General features: G+C 44.7%; 1 protein-coding gene across 9 annotated transcripts in view; it reads right to left on the reverse strand.

Moving 5' to 3' along the window:
• LOC106589039 (protein 4.1) overlaps positions 1-22,348 on the reverse strand; it is a 149,022-nt gene that overhangs the window by 6,642 nt on the left and 120,032 nt on the right. For 5 of the 9 annotated variants that reach the window (XM_045709462.2, XM_045709458.2, XM_045709459.2 and 2 more), the window contains 4 exons: positions 12,720-12,848; positions 12,308-12,421; positions 6,465-6,545; positions 5,809-5,939 (listed from right to left, as the gene is read on the reverse strand). In XM_045709462.2, the coding sequence (XP_045565418.2) occupies positions 5,841-5,939; positions 6,465-6,545; positions 12,308-12,421; positions 12,720-12,848 (423 nt within the window). In that variant the 3' untranslated portion in view covers positions 5,809-5,840. Of the gene's footprint in view, positions 1-4,449; positions 5,940-6,464; positions 6,546-12,307; positions 12,422-12,719; positions 12,849-22,348 lie in introns of all 9 variants that reach the window. The other 4 variants (XR_014382958.1, XR_014382957.1, XM_045709469.2 and 1 more) reach the window with 2 other exon arrangements.

Raw genomic sequence — 22,348 nt, forward strand, 5'->3', positions numbered from 1 at the left:
ACCATGTCTCCCTTCACCATGTCTCCCTTCATCATGTCTCCCTTCACCATGTCTCCCTTCACCATGTCTCCCTTCACCATGTCTCCCTTCACCATGTCTCCCTTCATCATGTCTCCCTTCACCATGTCTCCCTTCATCATGTCTCCCTTCACCATGTCTCCCTTCACCATGTCTCCCTTCACCATGTCTCCCTTCATCATGTCTCCCTTCACCATGTCTCCCTTCACCATGTCTCCCTTCATCATGTCTCCCTTCACCATGTCTCCCTTCACCATGTCTCCCTTCACCATGTCTCCCTTCACCATGTCTCCCTTCACCATGTCTCCCTTCATCATGTCTCCCTTCATCATGTCTCCCTTCATCATGTCTCCCTTCACCATGTCTCCCTTCATCATGTCTCCCTTCACCATGTCTCCCTTCACCATGTCTCCCTTCATCATGTCTCCCTTCATCATGTCTCCCTTCATCATGTCTCCCTTCACCATGTCTCCCTTCATCATGTCTCCCTTCACCATGTCTCCCTTCACCATGTCTCCCTTCACCATGTCTCCCTTCACCATGTCTCCCTTCACCATGTCTCCCTTCATCATGTCTCCCTTCATCATGTCTCCCTTCACCATGTCTCCCTTCACCATGTCTCCCTTCACCATGTCTCCCTTCACCATGTCTCCCTTCACCATGTCTCCCTTCATCATGTCTCCCTTCACCATGTCTCCCTTCACCATGTCTCCCTTCACCATGTCTCCCTTCACCATGTCTCCCTTCACCATGTCTCCCTTCACCATGTCTCCCTTCATCATGTCTCCCTTCACCATGTCTCCCTTCATCATGTCTCCCTTCACCATGTCTCCCTTCATCATGTCTCCCTTCACCATGTCTCCCTTCACCATGTCTCCCTTCACCATGTCTCCCTTCACCATGTCTCCCTTCACCATGTCTCCCTTCACCATGTCTCCCTTCATCATGTCTCCCTTCACCATGTCTCCCTTCACCATGTCTCCCTTCACCATGTCTCCCTTCATCATGTCTCCCTTCACCATGTCTCCCTTCACCATGTCTCCCTTCACCATGTCTCCCTTCACCATGTCTCCCTTCACCATGTCTCCCTTCATCATGTCTCCCTTCACCATGTCTCCCTTCACCATGTCTCCCTTCACCATGTCTCCCTTCACCATGTCTCCCTTCATCATGTCTCCCTTCACCATGTCTCCCTTCACCATGTCTCCCTTCATCATGTCTCCCTTCATCATGTCTCCCTTCACCATGTCTCCCTTCATCATGTCTCCCTTCACCATGTCTCCCTTCACCATGTCTCCCTTCACCATGTCTCCCTTCACCATGTCTCCCTTCACCATGTCTCCCTTCATCATGTCTCCCTTCACCATGTCTCCCTTCACCATGTCTCCCTTCATCATGTCTCCCTTCACCATGTCTCCCTTCACCATGTCTCCCTTCACCATGTCTCCCTTCATCATGTCTCCCTTCACCATGTCTCCCTTCATCATGTCTCCCTTCATCATGTCTCCCTTCATCATGTCTCCCTTCACCATGTCTCCCTTCACCATGTCTCCCTTCACCATGTCTCCCTTCATCATGTCTCCCTTCACCATGTCTCCCTTCACCATGTCTCCCTTCACCATGTCTCCCTTCACCATGTCTCCCTTCATCATGTCTCCCTTCACCATGTCTCCCTTCATCATGTCTCCCTTCACCATGTCTCCCTTCACCATGTCTCCCTTCACCATGTCTCCCTTCACCATGTCTCCCTTCATCATGTCTCCCTTCACCATGTCTCCCTTCATCATGTCTCCCTTCACCATGTCTCCCTTCACCATGTCTCCCTTCATCATGTCTCCCTTCACCATGTCTCCCTTCACCATGTCTCCCTTCACCATGTCTCCCTTCACCATGTCTCCCTTCATCATGTCTCCCTTCACCATGTCTCCCTTCACCATGTCTCCCTTCATCATGTCTCCCTTCACCATGTCTCCCTTCACCATGTCTCCCTTCATCATGTCTCCCTTCACCATGTCTCCCTTCACCATGTCTCCCTTCATCATGTCTCCCTTCACCATGTCTCCCTTCACCATGTCTCCCTTCACCATGTCTCCCTTCACCATGTCTCCCTTCACCATGTCTCCCTTCATCATGTCTCCCTTCACCATGTCTCCCTTCACCATGTCTCCCTTCATCATGTCTCCCTTCACCATGTCTCCCTTCACCATGTCTCCCTTCACCATGTCTCCCTTCATCATGTCTCCCTTCACCATGTCTCCCTTCACCATGTCTCCCTTCACCATGTCTCCCTTCACCATGTCTCCCTTCATCATGTCTCCCTTCACCATGTCTCCCTTCATCATGTCTCCCTTCACCATGTCTCCCTTCACCATGTCTCCCTTCATCATGTCTCCCTTCATCATGTCTCCCTTCACCATGTCTCCCTTCACCATGTCTCCCTTCACCATGTCTCCCTTCACCATGTCTCCCTTCATCATGTCTCCCTTCACCATGTCTCCCTTCACCATGTCTCCCTTCACCATGTCTCCCTTCACCATGTCTCCCTTCACCATGTCTCCCTTCATCATGTCTCCCTTCATCATGTCTCCCTTCATCATGTCTCCCTTCATCATGTCTCCCTTCACCATGTCTCCCTTCACCATGTCTCCCTTCATCATGTCTCCCTTCATCATGTCTCCCTTCACCATGTCTCCCTTCACCATGTCTCCCTTCATCATGTCTCCCTTCACCATGTCTCCCTTCACCATGTCTCCCTTCACCATGTCTCCCTTCATCATGTCTCCCTTCACCATGTCTCCCTTCATCATGTCTCCCTTCATCATGTCTCCCTTCATCATGTCTCCCTTCACCATGTCTCCCTTCATCATGTCTCCCTTCATCATGTCTCCCTTCACCATGTCTCCCTTCATCATGTCTCCCTTTACCATGTCTCCCTTCACCATGTCTCCCTTCACCATGTCTCCCTTCATCATGTCTCCCTTCATCATGTCTCCCTTCACCATGTCTCCCTTCACCATGTCTCCCTTCACCATGTCTCCCTTCATCATGTCTCCCTTCACCATGTCTCCCTTCACCATGTCTCCCTTCATCATGTCTCCCTTCACCATGTCTCCCTTCATCATGTCTCCCTTCATCATGTCTCCCTTCATCATGTCTCCCTTCACCATGTCTCCCTTCACCATGTTGTTTACTTTATTTAGTCAATGCAGGACCACTTAGCATATCGTTTTAGGGTCCTAATCGCTTTAGTGTGGTGATTAGGGTGGCGACTACAACCATTACACTTAGGACTGGGCGGTATAACATATTTGACTATATACCGGTATTGATGCATGGACTGGTTTGGGTTTCTACTTTATCTTCTATAACGGTATTTGAATGTTTGGTTTGTTAAATGTGATGCGCCGTGTGTAATGTCAATTTTTATAGTTTACTTCACTACTTGAGTCATCTCTCTCTGCTCTCTCTCTCCACGCTTTCCACACAGACCAAGCCACGCACCCTGTCACTCAAGGAGCGCATTTGTTGTTTCTCGACCACGAGACACTTGCCTTGAGTCTGCATGGTCAATGAAGCACATGCAACAATGTTGATGACTACGACGTTGTTTGCACTTTGCTTCTTAGTATAAATCCACTGGCGTTCTATAACACGTTTTATTACATCTACAAACAGCTAGTCTGTCTTTTCTTAGCAAGTTGTGGCTAAGTCGTGTTTGTGCAAATGGTAATCGCTAGTTAGCTAAACATAGCTAGCTATACAGCCTAAAAATACAGCCTAAATCAGCATGTTTTTCTGTACAACATTATCTTCCAAATCAAAGAGGAATAGCTGAAGCATGAATATGTTAGCTACATGAAGTAGCTAAGAGAAAACATTTAATGTAGCCAAAGATTATAGGGTCCCCTAGGAAACACTGACCAACACTTTGGTTCCTACCCTGTCACAATAACTCCTCCCTGGCATTTTCATTCACTGTCATGTTAAACAACACTGTATTCAAAGTGCCCACTATTATCTTCTAACTATAGAATTAGAATAATCATTCTATTTTCATGATTCCAACAGTTCACTTAAGTATTTTGATATAAATTGCAAGTCAAATCACAATTACAACATTTGGTTAAAAATAAGGCCTCGATATTTTTTTGCCTAAATCGTGCAGCCCTAGTGTGGATATCATCTCAAACGAGTGCAGGAAATGCTGAAATTGATGAAAATGCTGAAAAAAATGTTTGGTTGAAGTTTAATTGAACAGTATAAAACAATCAATTAAAATCACTTACAATGTATGCGTTGCCACTCTAGGGTCACGCACAAAGCAAATGTATAACTTTTATTATTCAAACACTTTAAATATCCCGCCAAATACCGTCGTACTGTCAATAATGTAGGGTTAGGGGTTAATCTGGGGTTAGGGGTACTACTGACCTGGTTATAGGAGAGGTGAGCTGAGCCTGGGGTTAATCTGGGATTAGGGGTACTACTGACCTGGTTGTAGGAGAGGTGAGCTGAGCCTGGGGTTAATCTGGGATTAGGGGTACTACTGACCTGGTTGTAGGAGAGGTGAGCTGAGCCTGGGGTTAATCTGGGATTAGGGGTACTACTGACCTGGTTATAGGAGAGGTGAGTTAAACCTGGGGTTAATCTGGGATTAAGGGTACTACTGACCTGGTTGTATGAGAGGTGAGCTGAGCCTGGGGTTAATCTGGGATTAGGGGTACTACTGACCTGGTTATAGGAGAGGTGAGTTGAGCCTGGGGTTAATCTGGGATTAGGGGTACTACTGACCTGGTTGTAGGAGAGGTGAGATGAGCCTGGGGTTAATCTGGGATTAGGGGTACTACTGACCTGGTTATAGGAGATGTGAGTTGAGCCTGGGGTTAATCTGGGATTAGGGGTACTACTGACCTGGTTATAGGAGAGGTGAGATGAGCCTGGGGTTAATCTGGGGTACTACTGACCTGGTTGTAGGAGAGGTGAGATGAGCCTGGGGTTAATCTGGGATTAGGGGTACTACTGACCTGGTTATAGGAGAGGTGAGATGAGCCTGGGGTTGATCTGGGGTACTACTGAGCTGGTTGTAGGAGAGGTGAGATGAGCCTGGGGTTAATCTGGGATTAGGGGTACTACTGACCTGGTTATAGGAGAGGTGAGATGAGCCTGGGGTTAATCTGGGGTACTACTGACCTGGTTGTAGGAGAGGTGAGATGAGCCTGGGGTTAATCTGGGATTAGAGGTACTACTGACCTGGTTGTAGGAGAGGTGAGATGAGCCTGGGGTTAATCTGGGGTTAGGGGTACTACTGACCTGGTTATAGGAGAGGTGAGATGAGCCTGGGGTTAATCTGGGATTAGGGGTACTACTGACCTGGTTATAGGAGAGGTGAGATGAGCCTGGGGTTAATCTGGGATTAGGGGTACTACTGACCTGGTTATAGGAGAGGTGAGTTGAGCCTGGGGTTAATCTGGGATTAGGGGTACTACTGACCTGGTTATAGGAGAGGTGAGATGAGCCTGGGGTTAATCTGCGATTAGGGGTACTACTGACCTGGTTGTAGGAGAGGTGAGATGAGCCTGGGGTTAATCTGGGGTTAGGGGTACTACTGACCTGGTTGTAGGAGAGGTGAGATGAGCCTGGGGTTCATCTGGGATTAGGGGTACTACTGACCTGGTTATAGGAGAGGTGAGATGAGCCTGGGGTTAATCTGGGATTAGGGGTACTACTGACCTGGTTATAGGAGAGGTGAGATGAGCCTGGGGTTAATCTGGGATTAGGGGTACTACTGACCTGGTTATAGGAGAGGTGAGCTGAGCCTGGGGTTAATCTGGGGTGATCTCTGTTTCCTGGTGCACCACCACTTTGGTCACAGACATGTCCGGGTGCTGCTCCTTCGCCTCCTTGATGGCCTGTGCCAGAGCCTGAGAAGGGACACACACACACACACACACACACACACACACACACACACACACACACACACACACACACACACACACACACACACACACACACACACACACACACACACACACACACACACACACACACACACACACACATTGGGAAGGTTCAATACATTGAGATTGATGGCACTAATAAAAAGGCTATACATACATTAAACACAATCACCCCACAGGCAAATACAGTCGCTAAAACCCACACGACTACAAGAGTTGGAAATGTTCATTACCCAAGCAAACACTCAACGGGGTACTACATTCGGACAAGCCTGCGTTTAGTTCACATCAACAAACAAGCTCTTTTCACTTTTTTTGATTTGATTTGCGCCACTAATACAGAGGACTGAAATGTTAGATTCTGTGTAATAGATCTAAACCAGATGAAGAATATATTGTTACTCCACTGAAGAGGTCTCTAACGGAATACACAGTAAGCCAGCTAGCACAGAGCCGGGGGCTAGAATTAGAAATCTGTCCCCCCACCTTGTCGTGATCAATCTCTGTGTCTCCAGTTATAACAATCCTCTTCTCAATGCGAGTCTCTGAGATCCCTCCTTTCACTGTCTGAAAGAGAGAGAGAAAAATAAAGAGATTGTTAAAAAATGGGCCAGGAGAAGAAAGAGAAAGAGAGAGAGAGAAAGAGAGAGAGAGAAAGAAAGAAAAAAGTTCACAAGGCATTAATGTTCAAACAGCATGATCAAAGGGCAGATTTTACCTGACAACATACTGCTAGATAGATACTGTATAGAGAGCAGCTTTGACCTGACAACATACTGTTAGAGGTACTGTAGAGGGAGAGCAGCTTTGACCTGACAACATACTGTTAGAGATAGTGTATAGAGAGAGAGCAGCTTTGACCTGACAACATACTAATATAGATATACTGTATAGAGACAGAGCAGCTTTGACCTGACAACATACTACGAGAGAGATACTGTATAGAGAGAGAGCAGCATTGACCTGACAATATACTGTTAGAGATACTGTATAGAGAGAGAGCAGCTTTGACCTGACAACATACTGCTAGAGAGATACTGTATAGAGAGAGAGCAGCTTTGGCCTGACAACATACTGCTAGAGAGATACTGTATAGAGAGAGAGCAGCTTTGACCTGACAACATACTGCTAGAGATAAACAGTATAGAGAGAGAGCAGCTTTGACCTTAGAACATACTGTTAGAGATACTGTATAGAGAGCAGCTTTGACCTGACAACATACTGTTAGAGAGATACTTTATAGAGAGAGAGCAGCATTGACCTGACAACATACTGTTAGAGAGATACTGTATAGAGAGAGCAGCGTTGACCTGACAACATACTGTTAGAGATACTGTATAGAGAGCAGCTTTGACCTGACAACATACTGTTAGAGAGATACTGTATAGAGAGAGAGCAGCTTTGGCCTGACAACATACTGTTAGAGTTACTGTATAGAGAGCAGCTTTGACCTGACAACATACTGTTAGAGAGATACTTTATAGAGAGAGAGCAGCATTGACCTGACAACATACTGTTAGAGAGATACTGTATAGAGAGAGCAGCGTTGACCTGACAACATACTGTTAGAGATACTGTATAGAGAGCAGCTTTGACCTGACAACATACTGTTAGAGAGATACTTTATAGAGAGAGAGCAGCATTGACCTGACAACATACTGTTAGAGAGATACTGTATAGAGAGAGCAGCGTTGACCTGACAACATACTGTTAGAGATACTGTATAGAGAGCAGCTTTGACCTGACAACATACTGTTAGAGAGATACTGTATAGAGAGAGAGCAGCTTTGGCCTGACAACATACTGTTAGAGTTACTGTATAGAGAGAGAGCAGCTTTGGCCTGACAACATACTGTTAGAGAGAGCAGCTTTCACATGACAACATACTGTTAGAGATACTGTATAGAGAGAGAGCAGCATTGACCTGACAATATACTGGTAGAGATACTGTATAGAGAGAGAGCAGCTTTGGCCTGACAACATACTGTTAGAGATACTGTATAGAAAGAGAGCAGCTTTGGCCTGACAACATACTGTTAGAGATACTGTATAGAAAGAGAGCAGCTTTGACCTGACAACATACTGCTTGAGAGATACTGTATAGAGAGAGAGCAGCTTTGACCTGAAAACATACTGTTAGAGATACTGTATAGAGACAGAGCAGCTTTGACCTGACAAAATACTGTTAGAGAGATACTTTATAGAAAGAGAGCAGCTTTGACCTGACAACATACTGTTAGATAGATACTGTATAGAGAGAGCAGCATTGCCCTGACAACATACTGTTTGAGATACTGTACAGAGAGAGAGCATATTTGACCTGACAACATACTGTTAGATAGATATTGTATAGAGAGAGAGCAGCTTTGACATGACAACATACTATTAGAGATAGTGTATAGAGAGATAGCAGCTTTGACCTGACAACATACTGTATAGAGAGAGCAGCATTGCCCTGACAACATACTGTTTGAGATACTGTATAGAGAGAGAGCAGCTTTGGCCTGACAACATACTGTTAGAGAGAGCAGCTTTCACATGACAACATACTGGTAGAGATACTGTATAGAGAGAGAGCAGCTTTGACCTGACAACATACTGTTAGAGAGATACTGTATAGAGAGAGAGCAGCTTTGGCCTGACAACATACTGTTAGAGTTACTGTATAGAGAGAGAGCAGCTTTGACCTGACAACATAATGCTATAGAGATACTGTATAGAGAGAGAGCAGCTTTGGCCTGACAACATACTGTTAGAGTTACTGTATAGAGAGAGAGCAGCTTTGACCTGACAACATAATGCTATAGAGATACTGTATAGAGAGAGAGCAGCTTTGACCTGACAACATACTGTTACAGATACTGTATAGAGAGAGAGAGCAGCTTTGGCCTGACAACATATTGTTACAGATACTGTATAGAGAGAGAGCAGCATTGACCTGACAAAATACTGTTAGAGAGAGCAGCTTTCACATGACAACATACTGTTAGAGATACTGTATAGAGAGAGGGCAGCTTTGACCTGACAAAATACTGTTAGAGAGAAATGTTCTTGCCCAGGGTCCGGACAGAATTTAGTGCGCAGACGACCGACCATGCACATTGCCACGTCCCATTGCCACACCCCATGCCACGCCCCATTGCCACACCCCATGCCACGCCCGCCACCAAGCCCATTTTTGATCCAGAGAACACCCTGCATCGTTAGAAATAATAATTTCATAATTATACATTACATTTCTTAAAATTGATCACAAGAAGCCAAAAACTAAAATCTACATTAAGTTAATGTTTTGTTAATTAATAATTAATTAATGTTTTGAAGAAGAGGGTATTATTCATCAAATTTGTACTTATTCTTTAGTCTGTGTATGTTTTCTCACCGCTCAACCCTTATGGCGGTCATGACCAATGTTCCCTCAAAAATGTTTTGCCTCTGAGAAAATTTCAGGTCTGCTGAGAGCACACTTCAAAAATGATGTGTAACTTCTGGTGCGTTTAGTGTGAACACTGAGGCTGTACCCGCTTTAAGTTACAGTTATAACATTGGCCAAGTAGGCTACTGTCGCTATTTGATCATAATGTAGGCCTACCAGAGAGGCTACCTAGGGTTGCAAAGGGTCGGAAACATTACGGAAATTTTCCATGGGAAGTTAAGCCCTGGAATTTGGGGAATTTTGCTTAACTTCATCAAAAAAGTTAGCTTATAACAGTGAACCTTTTTTGTGGAATACACATCAGGCAATTCTAGGTCTTGTGGTATATTTTGGTTAAACTATCCCCAATTCAATGGAATTGTAACCCTCTGCATGCACAGTGCATTCTTCCATCACATGTACAGCTGATTCTCAAGATCTTTCACACTAATGAGATGCTATTGAGCTCACACTACTACACTGTCTGAGCCAAGGACAACATGCTTTCTGGTAAGTTTTGATTACAATACTGGGTGGGGTGAATATATTTTATATGACATACATGATTTTTTGTTAACTAGTAAAATAGCAGCCTACAGCAAAGTGTGTTTAAATAATTTCTAACTTGTTAACAATTTCTGCTAGATAGTTTTAGGTTGCTTGAGCCTGCTAACTGAGGAGTGTAAATTCACCTGTTCCCATACATGTTTCATTTAAAACATTTATCTTACAAAGGAGTTGTTTAATCTGACTGCTTAACTATCTGTACATGGAATTGTATTCGTTTTTTTTAAAACAAATTTTATTCTAATCTCTACAGGAAAATGCCACGGGCACTATCTGATGTGTGGAGACATTTCACTGGGAGAGGGGGGTAAGCAGCCTGAAACTCCTGATTGCCATCCTGTCTGATGTTCAGACTTGCAGATGTAAGAGAAGAAATCCGTACTGCCCTGCCCACTTCACTGTTGCTCCAAACAGAGGAAACTGCAGTTCTGAAACACATCAAAAAGCGTGAAGACTTCTGCCTGAAGCCCATACACGCTGCAGCGTACATGTTGAACCCCAAGTATGCTGGCAAGAGCATCCTGTCTGGTGCAGAGATCAACAAGGCCTATGGTGTTATCACTACCGCATCTCGCCACAAAGTACACTTCCAAGCAAGGGCTTGGGGATGGAGATGCAATATGGCAGTCGTGCCAACATATGTCATCAGCCACCTGGTGGAAGGGACTTTGTGGATCTGAGGCTCTTTCCCCTGTTCTCTCCATCATCCTCCAAATCCGACCAACATCAGCCGCTTCAGAGCGCAACTGGTCCTTGTTTGGGAACACATACACAAAAGCACGCAACAGGCTGACCAATACAAGGGTTGAAAAATTGGTGGCTATCCGGGCAAATTTGAGGCTTTTTGAGCCTGACAATGAGCCATCCTCAACAAGGTTGGAAAGTGACAGTAAAGATGAGGCCTCAGAGTGGGATGTTCAAGAGGTGGACATTGAGGAGGTCCAGGGAGAAGACATGGAAGCCTGAGAGGAAGACAACCAAAGCTTTAGTTTCTAGACTATCATTTTACAGAGATGCGATGGATCATTGGGATCATTCAATATTCCCTTTCTTTTGTTGTTCAGTGAAATCATCCCATGTGAAGATTCAACTCATTTAATTAAAGTTCAATTCGTAACTAAATTGTTTTTTATTTCTTTTGGAAGGATTTAATCATTTTCAATTATGTCTACTTATGATAAGGTATAAGATTTATGTTTCTGTCTCCGTATGATATGGTAAATATATCCAATGTAAAAAACATCTACATTTAAATGGTATTAATATTAATTTGCATATATTTTCGTTAATTCCCATATATTCCCGTTAATTCCCATATATTCCCACGGAAAGTTTCCACCTCTGAATATTCCCCAAAATGTGCAAACCTATGGCTACCATCAAAAACAATGGAGAAATTGCATCCCATAACATTTTACCATGGAAATAGCTGTTCTATCATTCAGCCGACAGTAGCAGCCAACGTGTGGTGTTCAACGTAGACCTACATTCCATGAGTCTGAAAAAAAACATGCAGGGCTTGACATTAACCTGTTGATCCACTTGTCCTTCAGACAAGGAGGTGACTGGAAATGTTGTGGTGTTTGATGCAAGAAACCACATTATTATCCCCATACCACTATTACAGAGAATCAAATGTTACCCTCTGCCTATTGGCTACTTAGCTTATTCAAGCCTGTCCATTTAGGAAGAAAAAAAAAAAGCTCTTTACCTGACTCGCTTTTTAAAGATGGCTAGAAATGCACACGTTTTGTGCTCTTGTAGGAAGTAATCACTCCTCCATTAATGATTAGCTATAACTGGGCTAATAACTCACTGACTAGCAAAGAATATGAACAAATGTGTTCAGGTGGTTACATGTAGCTCACGCTACTCACGACCGCACATGCTGTAAACACAGTCCAGTTCAAAGTGAATGGCACAGATCCATATAAGGCAATGGTCTATTTGCATACCTTAGCTCTGATTGGTTGTGGCGCACCGGTCTATGTATAGTATGGGCCTGAGTCGTGCCTGTCAATGCAATAGAATCCTACTCCGATGCGTTCTGCCTACAACAAAATCTCTTGCATAGTTCGTTTTGTTTCGGTATGTTGCATTGAAAGTGGCTAATAATGCATTGATTCGATCACAATTCCCACAGTAAAGGGAAACGTTGAGAGTGTTAACTAAAGGGGAAAACTAGAAAGTTAAGTGAAGTTCAATGCTTCTCTGCGTGGGCTGATATTTCTTCTGCGCCTCAATTGGTGGTTCACAAAGCAAAATACGTTCGGAATTGCTGTGCTAAATTACTCAAATCTAAATCATCTAGCCAAACTGATCGTAGACCAGGAAGCCCAGGACGTACCTTGGTGATCTGAGTGGTGGTGGTTGTACTGACTGTCTCTGAGGTGATGGTCTGGGCACTCAGCAGCACTCCAGAGTCCCTCTCTGCCATGCTGTCTACGGGCTGAAGGAGACACTATGTTAACACAAGGGGGAGAAAAGGGGTTCATGTAGGATTACGTTATCTACTGGCTGGGATTAAGACAAAAAACAGACTCATGTTCATTAGGCACCAAAAGGAAGAAAACACACTGAAATAGGACTTGTCCAATATGAAATTGCTTGTTTTCATTTTCCGTTGCGAGACCATTAAAAAAAAATAAAAAATCCCGTTGGGTACCCTTATGAATACGACCCAGTTCACTGTTAACACAAAGTCATTGGGTTAGTAAAGGGTTTTATTTAAGAACTACATTTCTAACGATGCCTCTCACCTGCGCTGACTCGTAGGTAATGGTCTTGGTCTCAGTGTGCACGATGGGGATCTCCTTGTTATAGACGTCTCCTCGTAGGGAGTTAGACACGTCTGAGATGGTGATAGTCTGTGTTTTCACCACGTTAGACTGTGAGGAAAGAGGGAAAATACACACGGTGAATATTGAGTTTGTCGTATATATTATCTGCCTTCAGAAAGTGTTCACACCCTTTCACTTTTTCAGCTTGAATTTAAAATGGATTGAGATGTCTCACTGGCCTACACACAATACCCCATAAGGTCAAAGTGGAATTATGTTTTCAGAACTTTTTACAAATTAATAAAAAATGAAAGGTTGAAATGTCTTGAGTGAATAAGTATTCAACCCCTTTGTTATGGCAAGCCTAAATAAGTTCAGGAGTAAAAATGTGCTTAACAAGTCACATAATAAGTTGCATAGACTCATTCTGTGTGAAATAATAGTGTATAATACTCCATCTCTGTACCCCACACATAAAATTATCTGTAAGGTCACTCAGTCGAGCAGTGAATTTCAAACACAGATTCAACCACAAAGAGCAGGGAGGTTTTCCAATGCCTCGCAAAGAAGGGCACATATTGGTAGATTGGTAAATAAACTACAAAAACAGACAATGAATATCCCTTTGAGCATGGGGAAGTTATTAATTACACTTTGGATGGTGCATCAATACACCCAGTCACTACAAAGACACAGGTGTCCTTCCTAATGCAGTTGCCGGAGAGGAAGGAAACCGCTCAGGGATTTCACCATGAGGACAATGGAGACTTTAAAACAGTTAGAGTTTAATGGCTGTGATAGGATAAAACTGAGGAAGGATCAACAACATTGTAGTTACTACCTAATACTAACCTAAATGACAGAGTGAAAAAAAAGGAAGCAGTGTTTGCAACAAGGCACTAAAGTAAAACTGAAAAAAATTTGGCAAATTAACTGTATGTCCTGAATACAAAGCGTTATGTTTGGGGCAAATCCAATGCAACACATTACTGAGTACCACTCTTCATATTTTCAAGCATGGTGGCTCTGCATCATGTTATGGTAATGCTTGTCATCGGCAAGGACTAGGGAGTTTTTTGGGGGATAAAAAGAAACACAATGCAGCTATAAGCACAGGAAAAATCCTAGAGGAAAATCTGGTTCTTTCTGCTTTCCATCAGACACTAGGAGATTAATTCACCTTTCAGCAGGACAGTAACCTACAACACAAGGCCAAATATACACTGGAGTTGCTTACCAAGACGACATTGAATGTTCCTGAGCGGCCTAGTTACAGTTTTGACTTAATCGGTTTGAAAATCTATGGCAAAACTTGAAAATAGCTGTCTCGCAATGATCAACAACCAACCTGACAGAGCTTGAAGAAATTTAAAAAGAATTAATGTGCAAATATTGTACAATCCAGGTGTGCAAAGCTGTTAGAAACTTACCCAGAATGACTCACCGCTGTAATCGCTGCCAAAGGTGATTCTAACATGTTTGACTCAGGGGTGTGAACGCTTATGTAAATGAAATATTTCTGTATTTCATTTTCAATATATTTGCAAAAAGAATCGAAAAAAATATGTTTTCCCTTTGTGATTATTGGGTATTGTGTGTAGATGGGTGAGAAAAAGAAAAAAAATCATCCATTTTGAATTCAGGCTGTAACAACAAAATATGGAAGAAGTGAAGGAGTATGAATACTTTCTGAAGGCCACTGTATCAAACTGCTTTTTTAATCTATCAGAACCCACTATACTATGACATAGCTACTATATGCAGCATACATACATTGAATTAATATGTTTTTCCTCTATACTGTATTCTCTCCCAACCCATCTAGATACACTATGACCCATAGATATAGAACCCTCATAGTGTGAAGTACCGCCTGAAAATACTAGATAGATCATAGCATAGATATAAAATTCATACTTTTTGACTATCCCCTATTCACACTATGTGACTATCCCCTATTCACACTATGTGACTATCCCCTATTCACACTATGTGACTATCCCCTATTCACACTATGTGACTATCCCCTATTCACACTATGTGACTATCCCCTGTTCACACTGTGACTATCCCCTATTCACACTATGTGACTATCCCCTATTCACACTATGTGACTATCCCCTATTCACACTATGTGACTATCCCCTATTCACACTATGTGACTATCCCCTGTTCACACTATGTGACTATCCCCTATTCACACTATGTGACAATCCCCTGTTCACACTATGTGACTATCCCCTATTCACACTATGTGACAATCCCCTATTCACACTATGTGACTATCCCCTATTCACACTATGTGACTATCCCCTATTCACACTATGTGACTATCCCCTATTCACACTATGTGACTATCCCTTATTCACACACTGTGACTATCCCCTATTCACACACTGTGACTATCCCCTATTCACACTATGTGACTATCCCCTGTTCACACTATGTGACTATCCCCTATTCACACTATGTGACTATCCCCTATTCACACTATGTGACAATCCCCTGTTCACACTATGTGACTATCCCCTGTTCACACTATGTGACTATCCCCTGTTCACACTATGTGACTATCCCCTGTTCACACTATGTGACTATCCCCTGTTCACACTATGTGACTATCCCCTATTCACACTATGTGACAATCCCCTGTTCACACTATGTGACAATCCCCTATTCACACTATGTGACTATCCCCTGTTCACACTGTGACTATCCCCTATTCACACTATGTGACTATCCCCTATTCACACTATGTGACTATCCCCTGTCTATCCATTCCTGATGCTGTAGGTGTGGCTCTAGCCAGACAGGGGGTCTCAGACAATCTACTTAAGCTAAAAGTAGAAGCACGTTTTGCAGCTTAGGGGTTGGAGACAGGAGAAACTGTTGCAATCACTTGATATAAGCTTATTCCAAATGATATTTGATTTCCCAGCGAGAAAACTCATTATTCTAAATCTATAAATAAAATAAGATCAAAAATGTTGTTTTTTTTCTAAACAAAAACAAACAATTAAGTTGAGGGAGAAAACTTGTCAAGATAGAGACAACTGTAATTGCGTTGTTATGAAAAAGAGAGAGAGAGAGAGAGAGAGAGCTCCCCAGAGGAAGGGCTGCAGCACAGCGACAAAACTGCATCCCAAATGGCACCATAGGGCTCTGGTCAAAAGTAGTGCACAGGGTATTGTGGTGACATTTGGGACTCATCCAATGTGATAAATCACTGTAAAGTAACTAGACTATCCCCGTCGGGGGTCCAGCTGTGTGCTTTTCATAATAAGAGCGCCTCTCAGGGGTCCAGCTGTGTGCTTTTCATAATAAGAGCGCCTCTCAGGGGTCCAGCTGTGTGCTTTTCATAGTAAGAGCGCCCCGGCCTCTGGGACGACGGAGAGGAGGACCAAGCCCGCCACAGGACCCTGGCAACCAGCCACGCCAAATATCCACACACCAGCCTTCAGATATGCAGATTATGCAAAATCAGAGGCATCAAAAATTACTTTAATTTAGCTTTTAAATCTTTCATCTCAAACTCTTTGCCAGGGAGGTAGGGAGGGAGAGACAGAGAGGGGAAGGAGAGGAAGAGGAAAAAGAGAAACAGAGAGAGAGAGAGAGAGATAAAGAGGCAGAAAGAAGAAAGAGTGAGAGAGGGTGGTAGAGAGAGAATGAGAGCAAGAGCACGCCCGCAAGAAAAAGTCATTTGATTTAGTCCACATAGTCAAGTCGGATATAATTTTGAGCCCATGAAAGGAGCAGATATGTGATATGACAGCTATAGCAGAGTGCATGCTGGACTGGACATCTGTTCAAATCAGGGCAATCTTCTCGCTGTGTAGTCCTTTTCAAAGTCAAGCTCGCCACATGACAAAACTAATAATTAGGGAGACCTAATTTCTAGGCCTAGTTTCCTTCCTGGAGTTAGAGACCAAGAGAGTGAACTAGAGGACCAAAATCAGAATAGGAGGGTTTAGGGGTGTTCCCTAATTAGCAGCAAAACATACAACCCCCCAAAATGTAATAAAAAAAAACTGTGGAAAGAGTGGATATCCCGAATTAGAGAGAAGATGAGAATACACTCTAAAAACAGACAGACTCATACATTCAAAATGAATACTTCCTTGACTTCTTAGCATACATGGGACACCACAGAATGAAACAGAACAACAGTAGTAATATACAGTACCAGTCAAAAGTTTGGACACACCGACTCATTTGTCACGGATCCCTCCGGAACTTTCATTACGCACACCTGTTCCCTATTCCCACTGATTAGTACCCGTATAAGTGTGCCCTTTGGTTTCCATTGGGCTGTTCCATTAGTGTTACAATGTGCGTTGGTGCGTGTGATTACCTGTGCTGTGTGTTTTGGCTTCGTTCCATTGTGTATTGCGCAGATGATTACGGGTCTCGTCCCGTGTGTTAATCATTGTGCGCTTGTGTTATTTATTCAAGGTATTCCTCGCTCTTTTGTTTGGGTTTCAACCCTGTGTTTTTTGTTACGTGTTTGTTTGGTCTTCGTTCCCATGTCTTTACACGGCACGCCGTAATTTGGGTAAATAAAAAAAAAAATATTACGCATTCCTGCGTCTGTCTCCCGGATCATTCATATCAAGCGTGACACCATTCAAGGGGTTTTCTTTATTTTTTACAATTTTCTTGGGAAAGGGAAAGGGGGGATACCTAGTCAGTTGTACAACTGAATGCCTTCAACTGAAATGTGTCTTCCACATTTAACCCAACCCCTCTGAATCAGAGAGGTGCGGGGGTGGCTGCCTTAATCGACATCCACGTCTTCGGCGCCCGGGGAACAGTGGGTTAACTGCCTTGCTCATGGGCAGAACAACAGATTTTTACCTTGTCAGCTCGGGGATTCGATCTAGCAACCTTTCGGGTTACTGGCCCAACGCTCTAACCATAGAGAGGCCATAAAAGTGTTCTGATTTATCAGCATCCAAATCCTGAGTCTACCCGTATTAAGAGGAACAAAACAAGCCCCACTTAGCCAACACCAGAGAGACGTGCTATTAAGTCTATTCATATTTAACACAATTTCATTTGTCTGTTTCACTGTACAATTAAATCACCTGGAATGTAATGTAGCATATCTGAAGGCTGGTGTGTGGATATTTGGCGAGGCTGGTTGCCAGGGGCCTGTGGCGGGCTTGGTCCTCCTCTCCGTCGTCCCAGAGGCCGGGGCGCTCTTACTATGAAAAGCACACAGCTCGACCCCTGAGAGGCGCTCTTATTATGAAAAGCACACAGCTGGACCCCTGAGAGGCGCTCTTACTATGAAAAGCACACAGCTCGACCCCTGAGAGGCGCTCTTATTATGAAAAGCACACAGCCGGACCCCTGAGAGGCGCTCTTATTATGAAAAGCACACAGCTGGACCCCTGAGAGGCGCTCATATTATGAAAAGCACACAGCTGGACCTCCAACGGGGATAGTCTAGTTACTTTACAGTGATTTATCACATTGGATGAGTCCCAAATGTCACCACAATACCCTATTTAGTAAAAGACCAAGACCGTATTACGGCAAGAACAGCTCAAATAAGCAAAGAGAAATGACAGTCCATCATTACTTTAAGACATGAATGCCAGTCAATACGGAAAATATCAAGAACTTTGAACGTTTATTTAAGTGCAGTTGCAAAAACCATCAAGTGCTATGATGAATCTGGCTCTCATGAAGACCGCCACAGGAATGGAAGACCCAGAGTTACCTCTGCTGCAGAGGATAAGTTCATTAGAGTTACCAGCCTCAGAAATTGCAGCCCAAATAAATGCTTCACAGAGTTCAAGTAACAGACACATCTCAACATCAACTGTTCAGAGGAGACTGCGTGAATCAGGTCTTCATGGTCGAATTGCTGAAGAGACTTGCTTGGGCCAAGAAACACGAGCAATGGACATTAGACCGGTGGAAATCTGTCCTTTGGTTGGATGAGTCCAAATTTGAGATTTTTGGTTCTAACGGCTGTGTCTTTGTGAGACGCAGAGTAAGTGAACGGATGATCTCTGCATGTGTGGTTCCCACCGTGAAGCATGGAGGAGGAGGTGTGATGGTGTGGGGGTGCTTTGCTGGTGACAATGTCTGTGATTTATTTAGAATTCAAGGTACACTTAACCAGCATGGCTTCCACAGCATTCGGCAGCGATACGCCATCCCATCTGGATTGCGCTTAGTGGGACTATCATTTGTTTTTCAACAGGACAATGACCCCAAACACCACCTCCAGGCTGTGTAAGGGCTATTTGACCAAGAAGGAGAATGATGGAGTGCTGGATCAGATGACCTGGCCTCCACAATCACCCAACCTCAACCCAATTGAGATGGTTTGGGATGAGTTGGACCGCAGAGTGAAGGAAAAGCATTATTTCATAGTTGTGATGTCTTCACTATTATTCTACAATGTACAAAATAATACAAATAAAGAAAAACCCTTGAATGAGTAGGTGTGTCCAAACGTTTGACTGGCACTGTATGCCATTTGTAAACACATCTAAATGACAGATTCAGTACAGATAGATAACTAAAGTAAGCATGCCTGAATAGATTTATTTTACAGTCGCCAAATGACTTTCACCTTTAATTATGGTTTAAGTAAATCCTCATCGACTCTGACTAACATTACGATATTAAGAACAAATGTAATAGTGAATTATATAAAACAACACATACTAGATCAATATAGAGATAATTGCTTTCCTACGGGAAGTTTCACAGTGAACATAATAAAAACATCTATCTTTCTAGCGAACCAAGTTCCTATAATAATAACAACATTGTGTGTTATAATAGTCATATACACACTTATCTACACACACACACACACAAAAACACACACTAATACACGTGTACTCACATGCACATAGTTATTGAATACACTTCCACCACCAGTCCATTGGTAAACAATACTTTCCCAGGGTATTTCTAATGGCAACATTAGAGAGAGTACACATCTCAAATAGCATTTCAATGGCTTTAGACTCCATCCATGAGTGGTGGTATTTCATATAGGAAGACATTCCAAAAGTCTCTAAACTAGTCAAGAGTTGACACATACGGTATCTTCAATCCAAACTCACTAGTTAGAGGAATAATCAGCAAGTGGGTTGATACATATTATTTTAGTTTAAAATCAGTCTGATAAGTAAAACAAAATCCTCTCTCTCTCTCGCTCTCGGTCTCGCTCTCTCGCTCTCTCTCTCGGAGCAGGCAGTGGGCAGTGATTGTTAATTTAAAGCAAGCAGAGGAGGAAATGGCAGGCCACCATCATTTTTGGTTACCGGTAGTGATGTCAGTCAGTTTAACAAGTGAGCCAAGTACACCATCTCTGTGTCTCAAATGGCACCCTAGTCCATATTTAGCCCAATGCTTTTAAAAAGTAGAGCACTATATAAAGAATAGGGTGCTATTTGGAACGCAAGCCATGTTTTTAGGAGTGCAACAACAGCAACGTGGGTTTAAAGGGCATTTCAGTTACATGAGAGACCTATGGTGATAATAATAATAACTCATGTGTTCTTCTCTTAAATACAACCTGAGTGTTCCGTCTACCCTGTCGGTCCTGTTTGTCCTGTCCTGTCCTGTCCTGTCTCTGTCCTGTCTCTGTCTGTCTGTCTGTCTGTCTGTCTGTCTGTCTGTCTGTCTGTCTGTCTGTCTGTCTGTCTGTCTGTCTGTCTGTCTGTCTGTGTGTCTCTGTCTGTGTGTCTGTGTGTCTCTGTCTGTGTGTGTCTCTGTCTGTCTGTGTGTCTCTGTCTGTGTGTGTCTCTGTGTGTGTCTCTGTCTGTGTGTGTCTCTGTCTGTGTGTGTCTCTGTCTGTCTGTGTGTCTGTCTGTCTGTGTGTCTGTCTGTCTGTGTGTCTGTCTGTCTGTCTGTGTGTCTGTGTGTCTGTCTGTGTGTCTGTGTGTCTGTCTGTGTGTCTGTGTGTGTCTCTGTCTGTCTGTGTGTCTGTGTGTCTGTGTGTCTGTGTGTCTGTCTGTCTCTCTGTGTGTCTGTGTGTCTGTGTGTCTGTCGCTGTCCTTCAACAGGGGTACTTCAGTAAGGGGCTCTCTCTCTCTCCACCGGACCGGCCAGTCACTGGGCTGTTCAGTTCATTAGAGGGCTCTCTCTCTCTCCACCGGACCGGCCAGTCACTGGGCTGTTCAGTTCATTAGAGGGCTCTCTCTCTCTCCACCGGACCGGCCAGTCAGATAAACACCAGCCAACACAGGGTGAAAAACATGACCAGCAGTCCAGACATGAGGGAGAAGGAGACGTGGGACGGTTGGAGCTGGAGCATGGCTGGGTACAGCTGGCAGGCTGAGGGCCCCCCTGCCCTGTCCTCCTCCTCAGGCATGTCGATAGAGACCCTCAGAGCGTGCCCTTGGCCCCGAGCCTCCTCCTCCTCCTCAGAATCATCAGAAGTATAATCTTCTTCCTCCTGTAGATAGTGGTGTTTGAGGAGCGGTGGTCCCCCGGGGGCTGAGGAGGCCTGCTGTTGCTGTCTCAGTAATCTTACCTGGTATTCAAACAGAGGACGCTTCCCTCGCTGTGTTCAGCAACGGGAGACCAAGAGAGACAGAGAACAATGAACAGACGTGGGGGAATGGCCAACCGACAGGCAGGAATTAGGGGAGGATGGGAAGAGGGCAGGGAGTCTGTTAGGAGGGGAATGGACAGGGGAGGGAGTGGGTTAGGAGGGAAAGGGATGAGGACAGGGCAGGGAGTGGGTTAGGAGGGGAAGGGATGAGGACAGGGCAGGGAGTGGGTTAGGAGGGGAAGGGATGAGGACAGGGAAGGGAGTGGGTTAGGAGGGGAAGGGATGAGGACAGGGCAGGGAGTGGGTTAGGAGGGGAAGGGATGAGGACAGGGAAGGGAGTGGGTTAGGAGGGGAAGGGATGAGGACAGGGCAGGGAGTGGGTTAGGAGGGGAAGGGATGAGGACAGGGAAGGGAGTGGGTTAGGAGGGGAAGGGATGAGAACAGGGCAGGGAGTGGGTTAGGAGGGAAAGGGTTGAGGACAGGGCAGGGAGTGGGTTAGGAGGGGAAGGGATGAGAACAGGGCAGGGAGTGGGTTAGGAGGGAAAGGGATGAGGACAGGGCAGGGAGTGGGTTAGGAGGGGAAGGGATGAGAACAGGGCAGGGAGTGGGTTAGGAGGGAAAGGGATGAGGACAGGGCAGGGAGTGGGTTAGGAGGGAAAGGGATGAGGACAGGGCAGGGAGTGGGTTAGGAGGGGAAGGGATGAGGACAGGGCAGGGAGTGGGTTAGGAGGGAAAGGGATGAGGACAGGGCAGGGAGTGGGTTAGGAGGGAAAGGGATGAGGACAGGGCAGGGAGTGGGTTAGGAGGGGAAGGGATGAGGACAGGGCAGGGAGTGGGTTAGGAGGGGAAGGGATGAGGACAGGGAAGGGAGTGGGTTAGGAGGGGAAGGGATGAGGACAGGGCAGGGAGTGGGTTAGGAGGGGAAGGGAGTGGGTTAGGAGGGAAAGGGATGAGTACAGGGCAGGGAGTGGGTTAGGAGGGGAAGGGATGAGGACAGGGCAGGGAGTAGGTTAGGAGGGAAAGGGATGAGGACAGGGCAGGGAGTGGGTTAGGAGGGGAAGGGTTGAGGACAGGGAAGGGA

This window comes from Salmo salar, chromosome 27 (assembly GCF_965601325.2).
Source record: "Salmo salar chromosome 27, fSalSal1, whole genome shotgun sequence".
In the NCBI taxonomy this organism is placed as follows: Eukaryota; Metazoa; Chordata; class Actinopteri; order Salmoniformes; family Salmonidae; genus Salmo; species Salmo salar.